The 19,488-nt window shown below is 39.9% G+C and overlaps 1 protein-coding gene across 1 annotated transcript; it reads left to right on the top strand.

The window, feature by feature from the left end:
* The first annotated feature begins 1,283 nt into the window (after positions 1-1,283).
* On the top strand, positions 1,284-13,114 carry LOC140314005 (pannexin-1-like). Its single transcript, XM_072392018.1, has 8 exons — positions 1,284-1,482; positions 3,390-3,589; positions 3,695-3,810; positions 8,347-8,534; positions 9,512-9,790; positions 9,982-10,204; positions 10,700-10,934; positions 11,492-13,114. Exons 2-8 carry the CDS (start codon positions 3,409-3,411, stop codon positions 11,575-11,577), a joined length of 1,308 nt encoding a protein of 435 aa, XP_072248119.1. The 5' UTR covers positions 1,284-1,482; positions 3,390-3,408; the 3' UTR covers positions 11,578-13,114.
* Positions 13,115-19,488: the final 6,374 nt, after the last annotated feature.

Below are 19,488 nucleotides of genomic sequence, written 5' to 3'. Positions count from 1 at the left end.
AATTGAAATTAGATTGATGCCTGAATCAAAAAAGTCATTCAGAGGAGTTCAGACAACCGTCTTTTTCTGGACTCAACTACTTATTTTGACATGATTTCATTTACTTATTACTGGTATATATCACATTTTTAATGGCGATTCATAATTTACTTTACAAAAATAGTTTTTAAAACTAATAATATTCAGATTTTTATTAAAAACAGTTCCACCAAATTAATAGTTGGGGGAAAAATATTAGTGCTATTATCTTTGTTATAAATTGTAACGCTGGGGAGATTAACTGGTGTCGTGTGTGTGTGTGGCAGTGGGTTATAGAGGGAGGTGTCCACCTCAGCTGCAGGGGAGGATGTTATTCGAGAGGGAGAGAGTTTGGGACGGACCGGGCGGAAAGTCTCTGAGAGTTAGCGGCAGTTTTTTGTTTTCCGGGGACACCTCAACCTCATGTTAGCTGTACTGCGGCAACAAGAATAAATCTGGGCACAGTTGAGCTGGAAACTTGATCCGTTTCCTCACGTTCTTCTGTCCAGTTTCCCCGCTACGTTTCAATATTGTTTTGGTTTTTAGATGTTTTTTCCACAGGAATTAAAGTCAGTGTCAACAAAATACACTGGTATCACTGACTAAAGATTCACTTTTTTCACTTATTGTTTTATTTTTATTATTTGTCTTTTACCCTCCTTGGTCCACAGATCTAAAGAAACTGTCTGGATTTAATCCGGCATGTTTACGTTGTTGTACATTTGTGCTGTCCCATTTGAATAAATAAATAATAAATTTGAAGATGTGAAACATACTTTGAATCATAGTATGTATTTGAAATAATATGTATTTTTTATTATCTGGTCAGGGTGGCTCTTAAATTGACATTTTCTTGTCCTCCTTAATAAGAAGATAAAAAATCCCGAATCTATTCATATGATAATAATTTCTTTTAATCTCAAGGTTTCATTATGACGTTTCTAGTAACAATTTTTCATGTTATAATTGAGTTAGTTCATTGAAAGTAGATTTAGCTTTAGGTCTCCCCAGAAGAAGAGATCCTGGTTAAATCAAATTGAAAAATAAATACAAGATTTTAAGAAATTAGATTAAATAACTTTCTTTTAAAGTGATTTTTTAGTAGATATGTTTAAAATTAGCCATCTAGAAGAAGGAACAACAGCCAAAACACACTTTTGTGAGGAGTTTTAATCTTCCTCCTTCGAGCCAATTACAAACTCATGAGTTGCATTTGAAGGCAGCATATGCAGTTGGAAAATCGAAGCTATAGGTGTGTCCGTGAACGCACCTGTTTTAAGAATGGCGGAAGGAGTTTTGTGTCTTACAGGAAGAGGGTTGATTTCGAAAGTTGTTTTTGTCCCATCTGTTGAACATCTGCGCTGCTTCATCGTTGAGTTGCAGGCGTCTTATTTTTACTGCAGTCGACACTGTTAGATCACAGCCATGACAGTTTAATTGATAACTTACACTCAGCGGGAGTCGGTAAGTTTCACTTAATTAACCCGTTTTAATAATAACCGTGATGACATAACATCGTTATGCATTAACGAGCAGAAGTGCCCTCGAAGTCTTCAGATTGTTAAGTTGTAGAATAGCTTTGAAGTGGCGTCGTTTTCACATAAAAAATAAACTAAACTAAGCTTATGTTGCTTCCTAATGGTTGAATAAACTATCAAAGATTTTCAATTTAGTGGATTATTCATGAACATATGCTAAATGATGATTACAGCTTTAAATGTTGTTTAAAAAAGAAGTTCCAGTCAAACAAAGAGCCTGTTGATGTTACATATATTACAGTCACGAGTTGTTTTCAGTCTGGATTCATGTTACACCACTTTAAATAGTTGGAGAGGCTCAGCTAAAGTAATATTGAGGATATAATGACAGGCTACAGATGATTCATAGTGTCAGTTTTTGTCCCAGGACCCCTCTTCCTCTCTGTTTTACTAGATAAAGTTCTTGTTTTCTACCTACAGCTGTTGAGGTTGGCTAAATTAAACTATCTTTAAAAACTACAGCTTCTAATTGTGATAATGTTTCAAAAGGGTTCAGGTTTAATTAAGATTTCCTAACCTGTAAAGTGGGTCATAGATGTTTAAATCGGGTCCTAAATGTCTGGTAAGACGTTACATTAGCAGCCAAGCAGTTTTGGTTTGGTATTAAGTGAAGTGCTGATTGTAAAAAGCTGTACTTTCTGCAGGTACGTTTTGAAACTCTACACTTATCAAACTCTTTTTTATTTGGAGCAACTAAACTACAGCCTCACTTCTTGTTGATTTATAAGCTCAAAATTTGATGCTTATTTTCCAGCTGGTCATTAATGCTGCCAGTTTCCTGCATCTTAAAGTGTGAAGTCCACCGAGCTCACTGCCAACTTCATGACACGGTGCATTACTCTGCTGGAAGTTGCCACTAGAAGATGGTAAACTTGGACCTGACTGTAAATATTCAAACTAGCTTTTATAGTTTGAATAGTTTCCAATCACCTTCACATAAAAAGCTGGACTAAACTAAAAGAAGTGTCGTCTTTCCAGCATTATTTCCAGGTCATCTTCCACTGTTTTAGGTGGGAATGGTGCCGTTATGAGTTAATTTTTGTTATTTTGTTACAGTCCCTTCCTTTACAGTCATGTAACACCTAAACTTTATATATAGTCAACTTTGTAACAACTTCTCAGACATTAATATGGGACATTTTGTTGTAAAGTCAAACTTAACAGCGCTTCTTTTGGCATATTTTGTGGAAAATGCCACCAAAAAGGTGTGCTAATACAGCTAATCTTAAAAGAACAAACAGATCAAACATCTCAGCCACTTCTTAGTCATGAAGTCTAAGTGATATCATGCAGATTCAGGCCATGATTGTTGGTCTGAAGGAATCAGCAGAGGTGGTGGTTCATCAGATCAGCTCTTTCGGGTCCTCATGTGTCCTGTGATCTCGTACCCGCTGAAGCCTCAAACTTCTGCTTTTTGTGTGACGTGACGTAGCTCATCAGCGATGCTTTTCTACTCAGAGGAGTTGTGAACAGAAGTTATCTGGGTCTGAGAAGCCTCACTATCAGTTTCAACCAGTCTGATCTTGGACTGTTCCCCTCAGCAAGGCGTTTCCATCCACAGATCTGCAGCTCACTGAATGGTTTTTACTTAAATCGCACCGTTCTGACTGAACTTTAGAGCCTGCTGTTGTGGAGAGAGCTTCATAAACTGATGTGAGCATTAACTCCTGAACTTGAATGCTTTTCACCACCTCTGGAAGCAGAATAAGAGAAAAGCTACCAACCCTTGACCCGACCTGTTGCTTGAGATTCTTCACAATGAAATTAGCCTTGAAAAGACATCTTGAGGAGTCAGTTGGTAATTTAAGTGTGTGATCGTGTTTGTGCGTGCAGGTAAAAGCAGAGCGGAGAGATGGCCATCGCCCACGTGGCCACAGAGTACGTGTTCAGCGACTTCCTGCTGAAGGACCCAAACCAGGCTCGATACCGCAGCATCCGAACGGAGATGGCTGTGGACAAGATGGTGACCTGCGTGGCGGTGGGGCTGCCCCTCCTCCTCATCTCACTGGCCTTCGCTCAGGAAGTCTCTGTTGGTGAGTCGAGGTGAAAGCAGATCTGCTTCTTCAAGTGAGGCTGAGGTAGAGTCAGGATGAAGTGCACGGTTAAATGGTTATTCTCCGTCTGTGTGCGTCTCTCAGGTACTCAGATCAGCTGTTTTTCTCCCACAAACTTCTCCTGGAGGCAGGCAGCCTATGTGGATTCATACTGCTGGGCAGCTGTTCACACATACACTCTACCTCTGTGGCTGCACAAGGTACACACACACACGCACGCACGCACGCACGCACGCACGCACGCACGCACGCACGCACGCACGCACGCACGCACGCACGCACGCACACACACACACACACACACACACACACACACACCGCACGCACACACACACACACACACACACCCACACCCACTCACACTCACACACACGCACGCACGCACGCACGCACGCACACACCCACTCACACTCACACTCACACTCACACTCACACACACATACACATACACACACACACGCACGCACACCCACTCACACTCACACTCACACTCACACTCACACTCACACTCACACACACACACGCACACACACACGCACACACACACACACCCACACACCCACACCCACTCACACTCACCCACACACACACCCACACCCACTCACACTCACACTCACACTCACACTCACACACACACACCCACACCCACTCACACTCACACTCACACACACACACACGCACACACACACACACCCACACCCACTCACACTCACACACACACACACGCACACACCCACACACACACCCACACCCACTCACACTCACACTCACACTCACACACACACACCCACACCCACACCCACACCCACTCACACCCACACCCACTCACACTCACACTCACACTCACACACACACACCCACACCCACTCACACTCACACTCACACTCACACACACACACACACACACACACACCCACTCACACTCACACTCACACTCACACACACACACCCACACCCACTCACACTCACACTCACACTCACACACACACACACGCACACACACACACACACACACACACACACACACACACACATGACCCATGACCCAGAAAATGATCACGATTATTTGGATCAATATTTTGATCACGCTGGTTGATGTTGGACACGTTAACAACCACTGGACTGTTTTTCTTGGCCTTCATTTCGTCGTCATCCTGCAGTTTGTGGTGTGTTTTCGGGTGGTTGGATAAGTTAGTTGTGTTGCCACGGCGCTCTTTGCATCTGATCTGTTCTTGGTTAACATCACTCGCCCTAAATCTGAAGTCTAACTCCGGTGTTTGGTTCTTGGAACAGCTGTGATTGGCACACTCAGTCGTTAGGTAGAACTTGATTTACTTTTGCTTTCCTTTCAGAGATTAAAATGTGATTAATTGTGCATCTCTAACAGATGAACTGTTACAATGAACTGGACTGTATCTTTAAAGTGCTTTGAGATGACATTTGTTGTGATTTGGCGCTTTATGAATAAAGCTGAGCTGAACTGAATTGAATTAAACCACTCAAGTGTTTAGCTGAAGAAGATAGAAGTTGTTCACACATCTACCTTTTGAAAAATCTCAATAATAAGCCACTTTCAAACTGTTTTACTGCGTTAATGAGTTGTGTGATACACTGGTGACATAAGTAGGAACTGAGATGTGGGACAGAAATAGAAATCTCAGAGTCTGAGATGTCCTGTTGTACAATCTTGAGTTGTAATTATGAGAAAGCACATTTCCAGTTCTGCATTGGTGGCTTTTGTTTGTGTGATTGTTTGGGTGTGGCAGAGAATATTTCTCATAATTTGGGTGCGTGCGTCTCTTTATGTTCCTAAACTCCTGCCTTCAAAGCGTCTGCACGCTGCGTGAGAAGAAAATAAAAGAGCCTGTTTTTATTGTGCTTTGAAAAATAGATTTGAAAAATTTAAATTTGACGTGAGGAACATTTAATTTCAATAAAGCTGCGAACGGAGCATAGTGACGACGTCTTCTTTTAACGACGGCTTTGTGAGGAGATCGTTTGCAGGAACTGGAGTCAAGTTCAGCCACTTTTAAATCAGAAGCACGTTTAAAAACAGCCCAAAGTGCTTAGAACAACCATGAAAATAACAACCACATCATAGAAATTACGGTAAAATATCTGCTGAGATGATAAAATTACTCAAGTAGAAAGGAAGGCTGAGAAGAAGCGATCACCCCAGCTGGTTGGGGTGCCTCCTGGTCGCCTTCCTTTGGAGGTTTTTCAGGCACATCCAGACCCAGAACATGCTGGAGGGATTGTCCCATCAGGCCTGGGGATCCCCCAGGAGGAGCTGGAGTGTGTGGCTGAGGGGAGGAGGGTGACCAGAGGTCCCGCTTTGTGTGGGACAGTCACGCATTTTCAATACTTTACACACTTCCCACAAATTGAGACGTTGTTTTTGTTGACAGTCAGACTTCAGCTTTGAAATGCGTGTCTTATAGTCTGGCGTTTATCAAATGGCTGTGTGGAGAAAGCAGTGAGGCTGTCATCAGGAGGCGGGCTGTTTGATCATGTCAATCAAATGGGAACATGGACGCAGGTTTAGGGCGCGCCCACCAACGAAAAACAATGCAAATCAGGTCAGAACGGCACCGGCATGCAGCACGAGACATGGTCTGAAAGGAAGGAAAACACGACTCGTACAACTAAGGAAAGAAAATGCAGCTACAGCAGAGACTGGGAAGCTATCTATCCCTGGGTGAAACCAGCGCAAGGCGAGTCTGGTAGAGTTTTGTGTGAAGTTTGCTTGAGTCATTTTTCCGTTTCACACGACATGAAACAACACAGACAATGAGACTCACAAAAAGCACGATAATTAAAAGAATAAATGCGGTCCCGACTGTCTGTTCTGTTCAACTGTACACAGTCAGGTGTGTTAACTTGAGAGGCTCTGAAATAGTATGAAAGCTTTCTATGTTTTCTATGTTTTCTTAGGTGAGAGAACTTGGGAAAGTTGCATTTAAATAAGATTTATTTGTTAAGTTTTTATTTGCAGTCTGTTATGTGCTGCTGAATCAACTCGATGGAAAAGCATAGTAACGTACACGCTAAGGGGCAGAATAGAGATGTTTATTTTAGACTACCTCCATGCATTGGTGTCCCACACAAACATAGTCCCACATCTGGTGAACTGGAACCTGGTCACCCTAGAGGGGAGGGATGTCTGGGATTTCCTCCTGGAGCTGTTCCCTCTGCGAGCCAACCTCGGATAAGTGGAAGATAGTCAATGGATGGATGGATAATGACACACTTTTAACCACGTGTGTGCATTGTAAATGAAGACGGAGCGACGGAGTTTCAGTTTTCGATGCCCTGACAACCTCGGAGGATTTGGTTAAATTTGCATTCTTACTTTCACATCCCAACCAGACAAAATCTGACCACTTGGCCCAGTTTTCCCTGAAGTAATAGGAATCATTTAAAAAAAATCACTCCACTCATTTATGTTTGGTGCGTCGTTCTAGATCCACCGTCTTCTTACACCTGACAAATATTTATCCTTCTTTGTACATTTAAGCTCTTTTAGATCTCCCTGATCCCCAAACTCTTAAGGAGCAGCTACTCAGTTACTACTGAGTAGGCTACTCATGTGTAGCCTCGTCTGTCTTTACTTCTGAAAGACTTGATGTTGTTTTAATATTCAATCATGTTGCTGACCGGTTAAATTCAGTCATTGTTCGTCTTTAGTTGTTTATGTTTATATTTTGTGGAAAATGCCACCAAAAAGGTGTGCTAATACAGCTAATCTTAAAAGAACAAACAGATCAAACATCTCAGCCACTTCTTAGTCATGAAGTCTAAGTGATATCATGCAGATGCAGGCCATGATTGTTGGTCTGAAGGAATCAGCAGAGGTGGTGGTTCATCAGATCAGCTCTTTCGGGTCCTCATGTGTCCTGTGATCTCGTACCCGCTGAAGCCTCAAACTTCTGCTTTTTGTGTGACGTGACGTAGCTCATCAGCGATGCTTTTCTACTCAGAGGAGTTGTGAACAGAAGTTATCTGGGTCTGTGAAGCCTCACTATCAGTTTCAACCAGTCTGATCTTGGACTGTTCCCCTCAGCAAGGCTGATGTCTGACATGTTTTAGTGGATTTTATGTCGCTGTGCGGATGTTTTCTGTCCAGCTGCCAAACAAATCTACCTAAAACCTTTTTAATGTTTTGCTCGGCCTCCATTAAACTTTATTTTAATACACGGTTGTACTTAATCAAACAGGCTGTTGGGTTTTACTTCAAATTTTAAGTTCAAGACGGATCATTTATAAGAATGTGATCACAGACGTCTTTTTAGTGAGTTTCTTCTTCATCTACACCGGTGTTTTTGGCATTGAGTATGAAGTCACTCCCTCACATTTTTCACCATTTTCTGTCCGCATTGGATGAAATATACCACTGATGCTCTGATCGCTGTATCAGACGAGCGCGCCATGGGAACAAAGCTGCTTCTAAATGCTTTTTACACCACTGACTCCTCCCTTGAAGAAACACATTTGTAAATCCATGTAAAATTAATCCTCATATCAAAGACACACTGATCAAATGAGTCTTTACACATTTATGCAAAAAAACTTTTTGTCTTTCAGGGTCAGTTTGTGTCAGATTTGTTTCAAAGATGAACATAAAACAGCCTCACTGTAGAAATAAGAACTGAAGAAAAAGAAAGAAAGAAATGACTGAATATGAATGGAAATGTTGCTTTGACTTACCTCTTTGTGGTCCTCTCTCTCCTCCTCAGTTCTTTCCCTACGTCCTGCTGTTGGTGGCGGTGCTGATGTACACCCCGGCGCTGTTCTGGAGATTTTCTGTGGCGCCCCTCCTGCAGTCGGACCTCGGCTTCATCGTGGAGGAGTTGGACCGGTGTTACAACCGCGCCGTCACTTTGGCCAAACGCATGGCGACCTCAGGACTGCTCACCTCAGACAGGTACTGTTCTCCCACTGTGGACCTGATCTCAGATCCAACCAATTGGACCTTTGGACCAGTAAAATTACAACTTATGTCCTGAAGCAGCTCAGTTTCACACATCTCTGCAGCTTTCCACTTCCTTCTTATAGTCAAAGCATATCTGTTTATTACTCTAATAATCTCTAATAATTCCTGAAATCTGCCTTTTACTCACTTGTGGAAACCTTCATTAAACTAATTCTTTGTGTTTTATGAAACATAAAACTTTTTTTTTTTTTTACCAAAATCTCCAAACTTGTTAAGTGATGACCTCAAAAATCTGAATAAGAAGCAGAATCAGACAATAGATTAATTATTAATTAATGTGAAGTTAAACTGCTAAACTGGCTTTCTTCTGAGGCCAAGAATAAACTTGTCGCCAACACGTTTATGCCTGAGCTGTTATTATCGAACATGAATAGTTTTTTGCTGGATACATCCTGCCATGAAGCTCAACACAAACCTTAAAACGATCACATTTTGCTGTGCATTGTATGCTTGGGTTGGATGCTCTGCTCTGTCCTCCCGTAGGCTCAAACGTTGGCATATTTACACTTATCAAGCTATTCTTGGTCTGCTCCTAACTTATCTACAGGCCTAAATCCTGTGAGATGAGACATTTAAATGAGCTCCTGTTGCTTTTAATCAGCCTGTTTCATTAAAGAATTCAAGAATACGTCTCATTATGCCCCGTTTGGCCTGCAGTGACTGTGTTGATTAAATATTATGAGTTTTTTTTATAACCATGATGTTTAATTGTTCCTTTATATCATATCTACACTTATAGATTATTCTGTGTACAGCGTCTGTGTTTTTTATTGTGTTATTTCTGCTGACCTGAGATTTTAAATCTTAAGAGTTTCTGCTCGTTGATTCAATGGAAAATGAATTTATTTAGTAAAAATTAGGAAAATCTAATGAATGACGTCGACTTTTCTTTCTCCGTCTTTGACCAGCGACCCCACTGAAGGCTGCTTCAATTACCCGCTGGTGGAGAAGTTTCTGATGACCAAGCGCTGCTCGCGGAAGCTGCTGTTTTACTACCTGCTGTGCCGCAGCCTGAATCTGGTCACCCTGCTGTGCTCCTGCATCTACCTGGGTTACTACCTGCGTCCGGCCTCCGTCACCGACGAGTTTAGCTGCCAGCTGCGCGTCGGCCTGCTCGCCTCTGACCCCAGTGTCCCCGAGAAGGTTCAGTGCAAGCTCATCGCCGTGGGAGTCTTTTCTCTGCTGAGGTCATTTTACAGGCAGTGTGGTCATGATAGAAAACAGACAGTTCTGTACATCAAATGTATTTTGACACCTGCCAAAACTTGGTTAAAACTCAGCTCCAGTTAGAATTAGAAACAGAACAAAAAGCAAATGTAACTCATGTTGGTCAGGACTAACTGTGCAAACTGCGGTCTGGCGTCTTTATTCTTTCCAGCTTTGTCAACTTGGTTGTTTTCGCTGGACTGGTCCCAGTAGTGATCTTTGCCAGTCTCCGCCCCCTCTTCCGTCACGGATACACCCGCTTCCTGGAAACCTACCAATCATTGCCCACTGTGAGCGTCTTGCCCAGCCCCAGCGGCCAATGGGACGATCTCTCCCTGTACCTGCTCTTCCTGGAGGAGAACATCAGCGAGCTGAAGTCGTACAAATACATGAAGGTGTGTTGTTTAACAGAGTCTGTCATCACTTCTTGTTTTCTACATTTAAGTTTTACCAGTTTATTTGAAGGGGAAACACATAATCTTTAAGAATTCCTCAAATGGACACTAGCAAGTTAAATTTTATAATCAGTATAAATGAAGGCCCCTCATCTTTGAAAGCTTTTTGTCCTTCTCTGATCGTAACTGAGAGCCCGGTGAACACTGTGGGATTATCAGCTGTTTCCAATGAGATGACCAACTTAGTCATATCTGTCAGATTCAGTTCAATTCACTCCAGTTTTATTTATAAATCACAACAAATGTCATCTCAGAGCACTTTAAAGACAGTCCAACTCAAGCCAATTATAATCCAGTTCATTTTAATCCAATCATAATCAATTAAAATTAATCAAGATCCAAATGATTCCATTAAAGCCAATTTAAATAAATAAATAAATAAATAAAAAGTTGCCCAGACTCCTCCTTCCAATCGCGGATGTTTCCCACCCGCAGGTTTTGGAGATGTTGAGGAGACGAGGTGAAGGCGCCGAAGAAAACTTCGACGCCATCGGTCTGCTGCAGACTCTCTGCCTGGTGAAGATGGACGGCGTGGACGGGGGCAAAACCGTGGCGAGGCTGGATCAAGTAAAAACGAATGCGACTGATGCAGCTGCCAACGACGGAGCCGCAAAAACCAGTCAGAAGTCGGCCGCTGGAAACAACACACACATGGAAACGGAGATGAAAGGTGAGAAGTGTTGTACATCATCACTGCTGACTGACATTTTGGTGTCTGTGCACATTAGGAGTCTTCAGACTCTGGCTATTTCCTTATAATTTACTGTTATAGTCGTTTTTCTAAGTTAATTCCAGTCTGAATTCTCTTTTTGAGCTTCTTTAATTTTTTTCCATTTCAAACTCTCCCACCTTAAAATGTGAATTGTCGGTGCTGTCTGTCACACAGTAATGTCACTAAGTCAGAGCTGTTTTTAGATAAATTATACATGTGTTTTCTATCATGTATGTATAAATGAGAAAAAAACATGTTGTTCAATGAGTAAAAAGTGTTTTGATTGTTTTTCAAACAGATTTAAATGGTGTGTTTAGTTAAAGAGGTTTAGGTAAAGTAGGTTTGGCTCCACCTGGTCGAGCCAGGGTGGCTGTATTTATCGAAGCTTAGCTATTTGATTGTTGCTTCTTGGTTAGGATTGAAACTAACACCGTACAGATTTTGGGTGCAGCTTTATGTTTCATGGATAAACAAAGTTCCAAATAATGAAGGCAGTATGATACGTTTATTTTTAGAGCTCAGTCCGTTGCTGCCAGAAAACAGCGTTGGAACAAGCAGCAGAACCGATGACGGCGGGACTCTTCGGCAGCGAGCGATGTGATTGGCTACAGTGTGTGACCTCAGTGTGCGGACGGAGGGATAAAGATGCATTAAAAAAGATGCATTAAAGCATCAAAGGACAAAGAGGACATGAACACTGGGTGATTTTAAAAAAAAACCTGACAACTTGAAATAGTCACATGACTAAAAGCTCACATTGGTACAGATTTCACTTTCAACTCACTTTCAATGTTTTTGAGACCGTTAAAACACAAAGATGCATCTCGTCGGGTCATTTGAATCATATAAATCTGTAAATGCCTATAAACTGAAGATCGCTCTCGAAACCTAATCATCTCAGTGTTCAGTTGTGAAACATGTTTACAAAGCTGTCGGTGCTCTGTCTGCCTCACAAACCCAGAAATTAGACGGAGCCCGTGCAAGGGGAGGAGATAAAACACCATTAAAGAGGAACACATTTGAAATGGAGGTCAGACATCGCTTCGCGTTTGAGGTTCCATTTGTGCCAAGAAAATGTTCACATGCACACTATTACAAAACATTTGTCCATGTTTAAGTAGCTTTTAACAGAACTTCAGCAAAACTACATTAACCTGACAAAACATTTAACTGTGTCAGTACTTCTGTAGTCTTCTCTGACACTTTGTCCTCCTGATTGTCGTGTGGTTGTGTCGTCCCGGTACATCGTTCGATCGCGTTATTATATCCTGTGGTTATGAACGTCGTCTTACATTCAGGGCCGTAACTTACAATACACAAACTAGCAGAAATGGCTCCATAAATGAGTCAATTTATTTATCTACCCAGTTGCTCACTTATATTTATCCCTTTACATTCAGTTTGCAGTTCAGGTTCATTCATAATTATTTGCACAATGAAGCAAAATTGCAGAATTTTATAAATGAAATGAATATATACTTAAAAATGACTTATTGGATAAAATCGACACACAAAAATGATTAATTAAGTCCAAGTGTCTGTTGTTTTGTCAGGCTAACAACCAACATGTGTCACGTGAACATTTTTTCCTCAAATGGAGCCTCATTCGTTCAGGTTTCAGCTGTGTTTGTGGTTGAATTTTTGTCGCAGCATCTGCAGCTGTGAGAAACTGACAAACTAACTCCCCACTGCTGCTTTAAGAGGAAACAGAGACATATTCTTTAAAACACACAATGCTGTCTCATATCATATGAGTCAGAGGAAAAAGACGCACGGCAAACACAACAAACTACTATTTCCTCTTTCACAGTCGTTACTTTATACAGTTTGTTGCCTGATTAGATTCTAGGACTTGGACTAGGACTGCCTGCTTGCTGCCTCAACCTAAACATGTTGGGTGGAGACAGTTTTGGCTTGAGGAGGAAATGATTAACTCCAAAAAACAATAAGAAAAGCAACGACTGAAAATACAACCTGAAATTCAACTTGTAGTATTAAATTGTTAAAAACAAAAACTTGCACTGACTTTGTGGGAGAGTTATTATTTTATGAGATTATCGGTCACATTTCAAGACGAAGCTACTTGTGCTGTGGTTTGGGAAGTGAAAAGACCACCAGATAAAACACGAGCCCACGGTCACAGACGTCACTGTGGGTTCAGCTCCGTGATGTTCTCAGTTTTTGCAGAAATAATATGAATTCCTAAGCTGTCTTTCCTGCTGAAGAAGTGGATATTTTTCTGTCATGTAGCTCCGTTGACTGTTCTTTAGAAGTAGAGATGCATGAAGCTTTCTTTTATTGTAGCATTTATCTGTTTAAAATATGGCAAAATGGTTTACAAACTCAGAAATTCTCCCAAATGTCAGCAGTTTCTTAGTATTAGCAAATCACCAAAGAGTGCTTTGGTAATATTCAGTTTTCTGCCTTTAGCTTTAATCACTTTTTGGGATGTTTGGATTTCTCAGGACGTTGTTTTTGTTCTTTGTTCTTTTTTCTGCTTCCTGTTCAACATTTTCATGATTTTTTTTTCTTCTATTTGTGCTACATTAGTGTGTCTTATATACATTTTTTATATATATGACGACATACAAATTGTTATTGGGTCTCTTTTCTGTGCAATCTGTAAAGACAAGCTCTTGTGATGTTGCTGAGTTTTTTTAACGTTCTGTAGCTGCTAGTTGTTGTAGAGTTGTTTGAATTTGTTTTAATAAACATGGTGGATGCAGTTGAATCATCTCTCTGAGTGTGTGTGGGAGGGGCCAAAGGTTTTCTAGTTTAACTGTTAGGCAAGACTTGTATCAATCAAACCTTTATCTATATATCATTGTAGTCATACAAACTGCTTAGACATGATAAGGATAAGACAAGATGAAAGTAAAAGAAAATAAATACTATGCAGATAAAGCATATAATATATATTTTTTAAGTTATAAAAAGGCGATATATTCCATGTAATAAAACAACAACATGAAATAAGACTAGATAAAAACACAATGCAATGGTAAAAAAAAAAAAAAGGTGTTTTTGGGAGAATTAATTCACATAAAAGGTGCATGAAAAACTTAAGCTACCAGCTTTGTTTTGATGGCGCCAACAGTCTATAAATTAACTAAACCAGAGACTACAGAGGCTGTGAGGATGTCAGTCCAGATGAAGCTCTGAGGATTTCTAGTAAAGCTTTACCTGAAGATTCAGGCAGTCTGATCTGAGATGTGCTTTGGTGCTAAACCATTTGAAGCTTTATAGACTAACAACAGTATTTCAAAACGGCATTTGTACTTTTTTGATGTTTTGAGCTGGTAAACACGGACAAATTTTTTATCATTTTCTATTAGAGATGACAGTATTTCTAGAAGTTGTTTATTTTTTGTCAAAAAAGAGAAGAAATGTGTTGTTACATTAATCATCCAACAGGGGTTCCTATTTATTACCATTTCTGGTTACGTCAGCTCTGATGTCATTAAACGGTTGGTACGGAATTTATTATTATTTTTTAAATGTTGTTGGATTTCCTTGCACCCTGCATATTTGTGCACTCAATTATCCGCTGGCTTTATTATTTGTTGTTGCTGTGGGTTCCAGTTCAAAGAATTTCGACAGGTGGCAGAGGCGGCAAACAAAGTAACCGGAAGTGGTTTCACTGCTTCTCCTCTTTTATGCGGGTTTGTCTGCTCTACTTTGTGCTTGTTAAGTATGCTGGAATGATATGCTTGACTAATAAAATGTTTACGTTTAAAAAGCGTCTTCACTTATATATTACTGGCGACATTTTACAGAGTGTTCTGGGCGAAGCTATTGTCTACGGTCGGTGAACTGAGTGATCCTATTGGTAGTCTACGGTCGGTGAACTGAGCGATTCTATTGGTAGTCTACGGTCGGTGAACTGAGCGATTCTATTGGTAGTCTACGGTCGGTGAACTGAGCGATTCTATTGGTAGTCTACGGTCGGTGAACTGAGCGATTCTATTGGTAGTCTACGGTCGGTGAACTGAGCGATTCTATTGGTTGTCTACGGTCGGTGAACTGAGCGATCCTATTGGTTGTCTACGGTCGGTGAACTGAGAGATTCTATTGGTAGTCTACGGTCGGTGAACTGAGCGATTCTATTGGTAGTCTACGGTCAGTGAACTGAGCGATCCTATTGGTAGTCTACGGTCGATGAACTGAGTGATTCTATTGGTAGTCTACGGTCGGTGAACTGAGCGATCCTATTGGTAGTCTACGGTCGGTGAACTGAGCGATCCTATTGGTTGTCTACGGTCGGTGAACTGAGCGATCCTATTGGTTGTCTACGGTCGGTGAACTGAGTGATTCTATTGGTTGTCTACGGTCGGTGAACTGAGCGATTAACTATTAACATGACCTCCTCCCCTCTTCCTCCCGCTCCTTATTGGGAGGCAGGTGGATAGTGTTATCTTGATTCTTGCTTTCTACCTTGGTGGTGTCTGGTTGATGCTCTGAGTCGTTTTGTCTTTCTTCGTGTTGTTCAGCTGAACTTTATTTGCATAGGAGCTCGGACAGGATCTAAATGTGTGGGTATCAGTGCCACAAAGGTTGCATTTAGTTGGGAAGGGGCAGTCTTTGGTGGCATGATCATTTTTTTTGACAGTTTGGCAGTTCTTACACTAATCCATGTTGTAATCAGTGGCCAGGTGTGTTTGAGAAATGCATTTTCAGCACATTTTAGGTTGTCCAGGATAGAAAACATACCCCCTGATGGCCCCTATTTGTATTGTTTGGGGCAAATCGACAATTTGTCCAGTCGTTTCAGCCCTCTTCCGTTGAACAAAAAAACATCCACTCCAGTCCATATGCTGTCCTCGTACCACTGTGCATCTGGAAAAAGAACTGAGTCTGAATGTCCTCAGTCTTCATCTGTTCCGAGTACATGTCTTTATGCAGGTTATAAACGCAACAGTAGAGGCAAAAATCACTTCAAAAGTTTTTTTTACCAGGTATACTGAAGATGTAGACCAGTTGGGATGGGGCAAATCCAAGTTCTTTTTGAATGATGATGCGGCTGATCTGGAGACCATTGGCTCCATTTCAAGTTTTCCTTGAAGCTCAAATCGTACTGCATTCCTCCGGGAACCAGTAAAAGACATTCTTTTGACAGAACAGTTATCAAGTTGGAGATCAGCAACTAAGATATACAGCAAATATATAAGTAAAGTGTATGTGTATGTGTCCAATGAGTGTGATCCTGACCGTATCAAAACCAGTCAAATTTCTGCTTATTTCAGGTTAAGCTGAAGGTTTAGCCAGTGGTGTTATTTATTTAGTCATTTACAAATTCTCTGAAAAGTAGATCACATACCAAATGAAGTTTGGTATATTTAAGCCTGCTCTTTAAAGTACAACAAGCAAAAGCACCTCCCAAACCCAACCCCAATCTAAAGGAGAAGAGGATGTTAGCGGAGGGCTCTGCTTGGAGTCCTGCTTTAGTAAACTACAGCAACCAAGAGACTTCTGTTGGGATCAAATTCATTGATGAGGGTTTTAAAGATTCAATACAGAAAAACATGCAGCTGAACCTAAATAAAACTTGAACAGAGAACTTACAAAAGAGATTTTTAATGATTTTATGCATATCAATCTTTACTTCATTGGCTCCCTCCATGGAATTAAAATTTAGAATATATTTCTAAAAAAAACAGAAAAATGTCAAGGGTCAGAAAGCACCTTTATTATGTTTTCATTCTGTTGTATCTAGGATCCATAAACTGATTTATTACCAGCTCTATTAGCATGAAGAGAATCCCCTTCTCTTCCAAAAAGATCCCAGGAGTTGCTTTTGAAGTTTATCGCATCAGATGGTGAAATTATATAAGTCACTCTACAGTTGTTGTAGATAAGATTCATACTAAAAGACACACATTTTGTGTTTGAAACTGTGAGAGACTGTTCAAGTTGGAATGAATGCAGATTCAGAGGGTTGTGATGTATGTTATTCCACCCAAATGATCTGAAAACTGACCTTGCTGTCAAGCTTCTGTCAGAAATGTAATAGTGCTCTGAAATCCACTTTAGAAACTGAAGTTATTGGACACAATGAAAGCTGATGATCTCTGTGGCTCAGAGGAAAACTGAGCAAAACATGTTGTCAGTCTAAAGCTAAAATACAAAAGAATACTGCTCCTTATGTGGAACAAACCAAACTCCAGAGAAGTTGTAAGTACCACTGCGACTGAATTTGTGACATTATCACAGTTTACACAACTCCCTCAAACATGTATGTCTTGAGGCCATTACAAAATGTATATTTTACACTGAAAACTGTACAAACTGTAATTTTTCTGGTGAAGTGCTTTGTGTTATTGTCACTTAAACGAAGCAAACAATGCCCTTGTTGTTTAAACTGCAGCAACGTTGATTTATTTTTGGAATGTCTTCTGTTCTGTTTTCGGTGTTTCAGATTATCCAAGAAATGAAATCTAAGTGAAAAAAAGCCCTGATATCAAGCAGAACTATTAATGTTTTTAACCTGTTGTAGTTTCAGTGAATGTGATCAACAATTGGTGTATTTAAGGTGATTTCTATAGTTTATTTTAAGTTTTTTTGTGATATCTATCAAAGAATTATTGTTGGCTTTTGGTTAATATGATCATGTGTTAAAAATGCAGTCCAAGATGATTTAATCTGGATTAAAATCAGTTTTATTTAAAACTGGACTTGTTTTGTTGTATTTTAGTTCGGATCACAAACTCTCCACCTCCTTCCTTAAGTGAAATTCATCTGCCAAAAGAAGAAGCAAATACTTTCTTGATAATGCCAGATTTTTTGTTTGTTTTCTATTCATCTTGCAATATTGTTATCATAAATACTTGTAGCCATAGTTGCTTAGTTCATACCTGATATTTGTAATGCAGACAAACATTTTCATCAATATATCCTTTTGAAATCAGTCAAACAAACGATCCAGAACTGACCTGCTGGACCCTTAACCAGATAAGTATTTTGTCCTTTTACTATTTTGATTTAATATAGGTTTTAAATGTTTGTGGAAAAAAGAACACGTTGCTTTTATTGATGTTGTACACAGCATCCCACTTTTTTTAGATTTATATACATGATTATTAAAATAAGGGGATATTGTTTATTGTATTTTCATGTGAAGTTGTTGATTTTTTTTTTCATTTAATTTTCTGTATTTTAAAACTACAATTTATTTCTTGTGATAGACAAATTACTGTTTCGTGTCACAGAACCTGAAACCTAAGATTTGTTTAAGATAAAACACTAATTAAACTTTGGGTCAGCAGGTGGACATAAAAAGCTAATTAAGTTAGCCTGTCATTTTTTTTTTTCTTCATTAAAATAAAATATAGTTTTTTCTTATTTAATAAATACCAACAATTATAGGCGACGTAAACTAATCCAAAGTTTAGAAATGTTATGTTTTTTTCCTTTGACTAAATATTGGGTCAAAGGTTAAGAAAATTGAGCATGCCGTCAAACGCACGTTTAATTGCCATTAGCTTGCTGTGGTTTGGCACTGGAGCAAAGAATTAACAACTGGTGGTAAACAACTTTTCGTGAGTTTTTTTTTACAAATTTAATCCATGTTCTATGTACCTAGAAATACTGTCAATTGTACAATTCGCATAATAATTGCAAAGAGAATTTTTTGTGTGTTTAATGCAGCAGGTTGATTGTATATTGCCCAGTTAGCAAACTAGCATGCTAACGTGAAACCCTTTCGACGTTATTGGCTAACTGCGCATGTTTTAATTTATGTAACATTTGTTTGTGAGTGTTGGTGGGGTCTCTGGTATCTGTTATTTTTACTCAATTATTTCACATTACATGACACTGAAATTCGGCTTTGTTGTTGAAAAGGGCAACTTCACTTTTTGGGTGGGCATTTAGTCGAACTCAGACTAGGTGCGTTCATATTGAATTTAAGGGGCTTGTAATCATTACCTTGTGCTTTTTAAAAAAAATAAAACAAAATGCATTCAGCAAAATTCAAAGACTGCATTCAGACTTTGAAGTTTGTATTATTTAGACCTCCCTCGGTTAATTACTTATACGATGTTAACATCGATCTGTTTCCTGAGTTTGAGGCGTGTAGTTCTCCGTTAGAGACCACTGGAAGAGCTCAGTCAGGAGTCTGTGTCGTAAAAAGTATTATTTATCCCAACTACACAAGCTATTTCTACTTAATGTGTTAACATTAAACGACTTTATACGCCGTATTTTCAACATTAAGTGTATAATTCAACGTATTTGTAAATAAAGTTTTAATTTGAGTTGTTCGTACTTCTGAGCTTCCTATTGGTCTAGAGCGTACCACGTGTCCAGGAAGTCACTGAAAGTCTTATTTGGTGACATTATTTAATCTAGTTTACCACATGAAAACAACACCAGATGTAAAAGCTGTCTATTGAACCTTGTTGCTGATTGTACTCTGGGCCCAAACTATATTGTATTTAATTTACCTGATTTCGCAAACCGTGAATTAGAATGACGTTGCGGGGAATCATGTCGTTTCCTCCGACCTAATTCTGGT

This window comes from Leuresthes tenuis, unplaced genomic scaffold (assembly GCF_036924035.1).
Source record: "Leuresthes tenuis unplaced genomic scaffold, fLeuTen1.0.hap1 SCAF_9, whole genome shotgun sequence".
Classification (NCBI taxonomy): Eukaryota; Metazoa; Chordata; class Actinopteri; order Atheriniformes; family Atherinopsidae; genus Leuresthes; species Leuresthes tenuis.
Note: the sequence above shows the minus strand (reverse complement) of the source record. Positions and strands in the feature narration are given on the sequence as shown.

Coding starts and splice junctions, on each gene's coding strand:
- LOC140314005 (XM_072392018.1), top strand. CDS start 3,409: ATGGCCATCGCCCACGTGGCCACAGAGTACGTGTTCAGCGACTTCCTG. Junction 3,590..3,694: donor CGCTCAGGAAGTCTCTGTTG/GTGAGTCGAGGT, acceptor TGCGTCTCTCAG/GTACTCAGATCAGCTGTTTT. Junction 8,535..9,511: donor GGACTGCTCACCTCAGACAG/GTACTGTTCTCC, acceptor GTCTTTGACCAG/CGACCCCACTGAAGGCTGCT.